The following is an 8,177-nucleotide window of genomic DNA, read 5'->3' on the forward strand; positions in this document are numbered from 1 at the left end:
GGCGTTGATTGTCGTGGGTCAGACACGAGACTTCACCCGTTACGTCTCCATGCTCATTAACTAATTAGTGGAGAGGGATGAATCCCCTCGCTCCTCACAGGCGGCGTCGGGACAGACCCGCGCCGCGGGGACAAACGAAATCCGGCGGGAGGGGCGGCCGGGGGGCGGCCGGGCCCGGGGGGAGGCTCCCCCCGACGGTGACTCCCCCCCCCGCCCATGGTGCGATGCCGCCGTCGGCGCTTTGCGGGGGCCCCGGGGCCGCTTGCGGGGGCCCCGGGGCCGCTTTGCCTCCGAGGACGGCGGCTGCAGCCGGAGCCTGCGCGTCGTGTGAGTCGGCCCCGGCCACGCGTGGGACGTGGGGGGACAGTGTCGCCTCCCCTCCCGCTTTTGTGATGCTAAAGAGTCCCGCGGTGAACCGCGGCCCAGCTGCGGCCCGGCCCGACGGCGCGGTGCCGCCCCCGGCCCGCCCCCCCGCGCCGGCCCCGCTCCGCCCCGGGCGGCGGCCAACCCCCGCGCCGCTCCCTGCGCTCCCCTCCGCGCCGCTCCGCCACTCCTCCGCAGCCACCCGCGCACCTCGGACGGCGCCCGGCGCGCCCACGGAGGCCGCGATGTTGCTGGAGCGGGTCCGCGCCGGTTCGGAGAAAGCAGCGGAGCTCTGTCCCTTCCCGCGGAGCCCAGGTGAGGGGTGGGACGCGCAAATCTCCGCGTCCCCCAGCGGAGGCGCCGGTAGACGCTCTGGGAGCCCCGGCAAGCAGCGGACTCGGCCGTTCCGCGCTCCCCGGGCACCGTCGGGGCCGCGGTCGGGTCTGGTTACCGTGGAGGGTGAGCGGTCCGACGGCACCGGGGGGTCCATCCTGGTCCATCCCGCCCTCCCACTCTCCCTCTCGTTCTCTCCTGCCTCGTCCCCAACATCAGAGACCGATCCGCTGCCCTCGCACGTCGACGGCTCCGGCCCCGCGCCCGCTCCAGGCGCCCGTTCGGGTCCCGTCGGGTCTGGACCGGGGCTCCCCGCCCGCTCCCAGGGGAAACGCGGAGACTGCCCCGGGCTCCCCACCGGCCCCCGCCCCGGCAGGAGCTCTGACCCGCGCCGCGGAGCGTCGGTTCCTGCCCCGCGGTCCCGCAGCTCTCCGCGCAACGAGAGCAGGGACGAAACGGGGAGCTTCTCCCCGCGGGTTTGCCCCCGACGATGAGCATCCCCTGCGCCACCCCGTCCGGCGCTAACCCGGTTTTTCTCACTTCTGGAAAAACTCCCATTAATTCCTTTCCAAAATGCTCTTTCTTTCCCTCCCGTTTACCGAACGGAGACAGCATTATCGGGGCGGGGAGAACCGGGCCGCGCTGCCCTGGCGTGTCCGGGACACCGGGGGTCTGACCGAGGGTGGCAGAGCCGGGTCCTCGGCACCGGGTCCGGTCCCGGCGTGAGGTCGTCCCGGTTCTCGCCAGCATCGACAGCACCCGACTGGGGCTTAAAAACAAAAGCAACGAGAAGCCGTGTCGGGGGCCCCGCAGGTGTGCGGGAGCCGATGTGCCACCGGGAGAGGGTCCAACCCCGCGGGCCGGGAAGCCCGGTAGCGCCCGCCACGGGGCTGGTGCCCCCGCTCCTGCCCCTCGCTTGGCGCCCGGTTTGTCTCTCTGTGGCTCTTCCCTGCTGCTCTCCGCGGTGCGGTCGCCGCAGCCGCGGGAGTTTCACGTTTGACCCGGCAACCGGGAGATGTTTTTGCTATCGGGAGGAGGAGAGGGAGCCGCCAAAAGCGAATCCCCGGTAGAAGGCACGGCGCGAAAACGGCGTTTTCCCGCAGGATGCGACTCTCGTTTATGGTCCCGTGCTCGCTGGACGGGCTCCGTCGGGGCTCCGTGGGGCAGCGGGATGAAAGCAGGGGGGCTCACCGGGGCTTACGGTGGCGGAGGGCCGGGGCTGGGCGGCGGCAGGACCGGGCCCGGCTGGGGCTTCGTGCCGCCGGAGGGGTCGACCCGCGCGATGCTTTGCCCGGGCCGGGGGAAAATCCCGAGGTTTGCGGTTCACAACGAGCTCGGAGCAGCGGCCGACGCTGCCACCCCCGCGGCCGTACCCCCACCGCCGCCTCGACCCCCGCCCGCCGCCAGCACCGTTCGGGGGCGGCCCCGCCCGGGGTTCGTTTCCGGGCGCCCCGGAGCCGTCACCCTCCCGCCGTGCCCAGCCGGGAAGGGGCGGCGGGAGGGGATGTGCCGCTGGCCCCGAGGGGATTAAATACAGCGCGCCGCGATGCCCTGCCCGGCGATTCAGACCGGCACCGGCGGGGAGGGCCGGCGTCTAAAAATAACCCGCTTCGGCGAATTAAATCCCCGCCGCCGCGGGGGTGGCAGCGGCCGGCTGGGGGCACAACTGCCCTGTGGTTTGGGGGGGCCAGGGAGAGCCGACGAGGGGGAGAGCGGTAGTTCCGCACCCCGGCCTGGCCTCGGTAGCGGCGGGACCGGGGGCGGTGGGCGCGGGGTTGGGCAGCGGGGGCTGCGCCCGCACCCCGCGGAAGTTGCGCCAGTGCCCGCAGCCCGGCTGAGGGAGCGGAGCTGCCGCGGCCCGCGGACCCGCCATGCAGCGTAAGAGCCGCGGCCGGGAGCGGACCGGGCTGTATCGGGACCTTATCGGGACCGGGGCTCCGTCCTCGCCGGGCAGCCCGGGGCCGGGGCCGCTGCCTGTAGTGCTGTCGTTATTGGGGTTATTCGTTTGGACGCGGTGAATCGTTGAGGAGGCGGTTAATACCTATAACAATATCATTTCCACCGCTACCCTTACCCACAGCTATACATCTGTCTCTGTAGTTATCTTTACATATAGATACTCTTATGTCTGCATCTATCTGTATCTATACAGCCGTTTCTATATATATGTCCATCTGTATCTGCACCAATATATCTATATTTATGTATGTCTATATCCACATTTTTACCTGCCTATCTATATCTACACCTATATACGAATATCAATATATTTATGTCGATATATCTGCACATTTTCGTTCTTAATGTACTCTACCTGTTTATTTTTATATCTCTGTTTCTCTATATCTGTATCCTTATATCATCTGTTTCTATATCATCTCTGTTGGTACCTGCAGTGCGACAGGACAAGCCTACTGCGTTTTAATTTGCTGTGCAGTCCTCATCATTTTCGGCAGTTTCTCTCCCCACCCCGCGCGGGCCACCCCGCCATTATTTGCAGGTGAAATTTGGAAATGTAGGAAAAGGGGGAAAAAAGCCTGGAATAACTGCGTTTCAACTTTGCCGGCGGCTCGGCCCGCGGGTTAATTCCGTTCCCATCACTTCCCGTCTCGTTTTCCTCGATGTCCCCAGGCGCTTCCCCCGGTGTGGGTACTGCTCTCTGCGGCGCAATGAGAGGCTCACACGCCGCAGCGTCAACGAATTCGAACGAATAACGCTTATTTTCGGCCCGTTCCCCGGGTCAACCGCAGGTCTGCCGTCGGGCGGCGGCAACCCGGGGGGCTGCGGGCCGGGCCGGTCTCGGGCAGGAGGCGGGAGGCAACGGGGCCGTCGGGGCGGCGGCTGACAGGGGCTGCCTCCCCGCAGAGATCCCGTTGTGCGCCGGCTGCAACCAGCACATCGTGGACAGGTTCATCCTCAAGGTCCTGGACCGACACTGGCACAGCAAGTGCCTGAAATGCTCCGACTGCCAGACGCAGCTGTCCGAGAAGTGCTTCAGCCGCGGGGACGGCGTCTACTGCAAGGAGGACTTCTTCAAGTGCGTGGGGAAGGGACGGGGAGAAGCCGACGGGGGGACACGGGGAGAACAGTCTGGGTGGGTGACGGACACGCGTGGGGTTCAGCACCGCGGGCAGAGCCGGGCGGGTTCAGCACCGCGGACAGCGGCAGTCCCCCCCACCCCGGCCCTGCCGCGCTCAGCGGCCGCCGCTTGTCCCCCCCGCTCAGGCGCTTCGGGACCAAGTGTGCCGCCTGCCAGCAAGGCATCCCCCCGACCCAGGTGGTGCGCCGGGCCCAGGACTTCGTTTACCACCTGCACTGCTTCGCCTGCATCGTCTGCAAACGGCAGCTGGCCACCGGCGACGAGTTCTACCTGATGGAGGACAGCAGGCTGGTCTGCAAGGCAGACTACGAGACCGCCAAGCAGAGAGGTACCCCTTGCCCCGTCTCTCTCATCACCCCCCTGGGGGCAAGAGGGAGACGGCCTGGGGTACTCTTGCCCTCTGGGACACGCTTATGGAGCGGGTGGGAGGGATGCCCGGCAGCATCTGCCGTCAGGGGGTGGCTGAAGGGAGGACGGGGGTCCCACGTCCGCGGGAACACTCCGTGGTGACTTCGCCTCTAACCCGCGCCGTGTCGGCAGAGGCTGAGTCCACGGCCAAGAGGCCCCGCACCACCATCACGGCCAAGCAGCTGGAAACCTTGAAAAACGCCTACAACAACTCGCCCAAGCCGGCGCGGCACGTCCGGGAGCAGCTTTCATCGGAGACGGGGCTGGACATGCGGGTGGTGCAGGTGAGACGGGGCGGCCCTCACTCCCCGCCGGCTCTGTCCGGGCGGCGGGGAAGGGGCCGGTCCCGCAGAGAGCGAGCTCCCCGGTGTGTCCTGCTTGCAGGTCTGGTTCCAGAACCGCCGGGCTAAAGAGAAAAGGCTGAAGAAGGATGCGGGGAGGCAGCGGTGGGGTCAGTACTTCAGGAACATGAAGCGATCCCGGGGGACCTCCAAGTCCGACAAGGACAGCATCCAGGAGGAGGGGCCCGACAGCGACGCCGAGGTCTCCTTCACAGGTCGGGGCTTTGCCGAGTGCGGTCTGTGCCCTCCCTGTAAAGCTGCTTTCCGTGTCGAGGCTTCTTTCACTCCCTCGGTGCTCCGTTAATAATTTTCGGCCTTAATATAAGGAATGAAAACAAGCGCCCAAGGCAGGAGAAGGGCAGAGCTGCGGGATTTGCCGCGGTGCGGCCCCGGCTGCCCGGTCGTGGCTGAGGAGCTGCAGGGAGACCCCGCTCCCCCTCCGGGGGGGCCGTGTCAGCTCCTAAAAGCTGCAGGGAGAGCTCCCCGGGCAGGCGCTGCGGCTCTTAGAGCCTCTGCTCATAAACAGCCTTTCCAAGAGACTCTTGGAAATACGAAAACCAGGGAGTCTGAAATCACAGCATGTTTCTGTGGGAAAAGTGTATAGAATTTATTTTCATCCTCTTTAGGGGTGCTTTATCTGCGCAGTCACTAGTTAGATCTCCATTTTCCGTGGGGGCTGTTTGCTCTCCACTGTGCTCTACAAGGGAGATCGCTGTGTGTTAGGAGGTTTCTGCATCGGAGGGTCTCATTTTGAGGGCAGACGTTTCTACCGGGGGAGGTCGGTGTCTGCTGTGGGGGCACATTCTGCGCTCCAGAGCTGCCCCACGGCCCAGTGGTCTCTGCTGACGGTATCTGGTCTGTGCTACTACAGCACCCACATGCGCATGTGTATGCGCGTATTGTTTTTAGGAAGCCAGGAGAGAAGCTGAAATGCAAAACTCTGTGTACATATTTACACAGACACGCGTCTATAATGCATGTATGTTTATACACACACAGCTTTGCATCTCAGCTCCTCTCCCATGTTCCTAAAAACTATTTGCTTTTCGAGTCTCTTTATACACACTGTGCAGCAACATCATTAAATATGAATATACTATAAATAATAACGAAAAAATGGTGAACAATTACTGATAGCTTGACGCCACAGACAGGTTTGTATCCCAGGCAACAGAGCAGCTCTCACTGCCCATAAAGCCCCTAACGAGTGCAAACAATTTTTGCTGTTAACTCAGAAAATATTGCTCATGTTTCAGAAGAGTTTTTAAGTCTTACAAATACATTTCATTAGCCTGTTCCTGAGCAGACAAATACTGCTGAGATTGAATATATATTATTTTTTTTTCTGAGCAATGGAGAATTTTTATTGCGTTGGTGAATGTTCAGGTAGCTCCTAAAATTCATATCAAAATTCAAGATAAACATCAAAGCCAGATAGAAGCACAGAACAAAAGGTGGAAAGACATTGAACTCACAGTCCCTGTTAAAGGATTATTTCTAAATCACGGTTTTATATTTTAGTATGTACTTTTCATGCATATATTTAAAATCCAAAATGTATTAGATATTTGTACTCTGAAAAAATAACAATCCTGTGGCGTCTGTGAAGATCCATCAACCAGGATGGGAATAATAAGGAATTACAAGTGGCAAGAGGGGGCTGCTCAGCTCCATCCATCTAATCTATTTACACCCAGAGCTTGCGGGAGTTCCCGTGCGGAACTGCCAGCCGCGGCCATTACTCTCCCAGTAAAACCAGTCTGTTCCCCTTTCAGACGAGCCCTCCATGTCCGAAATGAGCCATTCCAACGGGATTTACAGCAATCTCAATGAAGCATCCCCTGCTCTGGGGAGACAGGCTGGGACCAACGGGAGCTTTACTCTGGATCACAGCGGCATCCCAGCTCAGGACCAGTACCATGACCTGCGATCCACCAGCCCCTACGGGATTCCCCAGTCACCGGCGTCCTTGCAAGCGCTGCCAGGCCACCAGCCTTTAATCACCAGCTTGGTTTACCCAGACAACGGCTTGGGCATCATGGGACAAAGCGGACAAGGGGTGCCCCAGCCCATGAGGGTCCTGGCTGGGAACGGACCCAGCTCCGACCTCTCCACCGGCAGCAGCGGCGGGTACCCGGATTTCCCTGCCAGCCCAGCCTCTTGGCTGGATGAAGTCGACCACGCTCAGTTTTGATGCAGGGTCCAGCACCGTGCAGCGGGGAGGGAAAGGACTCGGTGCCGTTGAACATCGTCTGCTCTTGGGAATGACGGACGGACAAACTGAGGGTGCTGAGCGGGGCAGGACAGCGCGAGGAGGTGCAGAGAGCGGCTTTGCTTTCGGAGGGGTCGGCAGAGGACGGGGGCACCGCAGTGATGAGCACCCGGAGCATCCAAACGCAACTGATTATTGTGTCTTTACTAAACACCGAGACTTGTGCTTTACAGAGTTGAGATGAGGTATCTGCTCTCTGTTGTCAGTGCATTCTGCAGAGCAAGGACTTGCTTCACCACCCGGCCACACCAAGACCTTTTAAAGAGAAAAGAAAGTCCTCACCCCCAGTAAAAGGTGTGACAATGTCTATATTTCTATAGGGGAAATGTTAATAGTGAATCACTTCAGAAATCCATGGTAGAAAACTTCTCTGTTCTTCCAGCAGATTTTTAAAAAGCGCACCGGTGCGGTATGTTTTGTTTTATTTTGGATTTACATTAACTTTTCTAAAATGAGATGCTCTTTAATATGCCAATCACTTATCAACGACCTTTTTCCTTTGTAAAATGAAAATCATATATTAATTCTGCTTCTCACCTTTTTTAATTTGTAGATTGCTAGCTTTATTCTTCCATGTAAGCATTAAACCGTGAATAGATGTATTTATTACCAAACAACTACACCTTTATCGCGAGGTCAGGAAGCGGTTTTTCTAGCCCCAGGAACACTAGCAGCTCCGGGTTGTGAATTTGACGCTTTTCTTTCGAATTCCTTCGCAACGGTTTCACTGCAAAGTGTCTCAGAAATCACCCTGATGTCTTGTTGCCAAATAATTCTCGGGGGTGTCTCGGAGGGGGGGTTCGGCTGGTTCGGTTCCAGCCGCTCTGCAGCGAGCACACGCCTCCCTGTTCCAGGCTCTTCTGTATTTCCACAGATCCCGCGTGGGCTGATTGTGAGCAAAGGCAAAGACGATATGTGTATTGTTCTCTGTAAAAATTATCCAATTAAGTGTAGATTCTGTGAATGTCCAGTGTCTTTTATTTATATTCTCGCTTTCTCTCTGATGATCAAATACTTCAAGATTACAAATAAATTTGTCAGCTAAGCTTTAAATAGTCTTTTGCTAAATTTACATCAAAAGCGTCGATATAGGTAAATACAACACCTGAAACTAGAAAAGCCCTCAAAACTCAATGCCATGGCTCGACAAAGTGTTGAAATCTTCTCTCCCCTTTAAATACAGGAGCAAACCCACCAACCTAAAAATGCTTTGATAAGCTGAAACAAAAAGTAATGACAGTTTTGGAGGCTGGTAATCCTTGGGAAACCCAAACAGTATTGCTCTGTGCACGCACAGGCTTGGAGTGCGGTCAGGCTATTTTTGATGGTTTATGGTTATTTTTCAGCATTCATCACAAAG

At 58.8% G+C, this 8,177-nt stretch overlaps 1 protein-coding gene across 2 annotated transcripts; it reads left to right on the forward strand.

Annotated features, from left to right (window-relative positions):
* Positions 1-530: 530 nt before the first annotated feature.
* On the forward strand, positions 531-7,870 carry LHX3 (LIM homeobox 3). Of its 2 annotated transcripts, none has more exons than XM_065854052.2 (6): positions 531-678; positions 3,562-3,733; positions 3,922-4,124; positions 4,337-4,488; positions 4,589-4,760; positions 6,321-7,870. In XM_065854052.2, the coding sequence occupies exons 1-6, from the start codon at positions 609-611 to the stop codon at positions 6,737-6,739; spliced, it is 1,188 nt and encodes a 395-aa protein (XP_065710124.1). In that variant the 5' UTR covers positions 531-608; the 3' UTR covers positions 6,740-7,870. The 2 variants fall into 2 exon arrangements, with proteins under 2 accessions (XP_065710124.1, XP_071673556.1); XM_071817455.1 differs by lacking the exon at positions 531-678 and adding an exon at positions 2,487-2,574.
* The last annotated feature ends 307 nt before the right edge of the window (positions 7,871-8,177 follow it).

This window comes from Patagioenas fasciata, chromosome 20 (assembly GCF_037038585.1).
Source record: "Patagioenas fasciata isolate bPatFas1 chromosome 20, bPatFas1.hap1, whole genome shotgun sequence".
NCBI lineage: Eukaryota > Metazoa > Chordata > Aves > Columbiformes > Columbidae > Patagioenas > Patagioenas fasciata.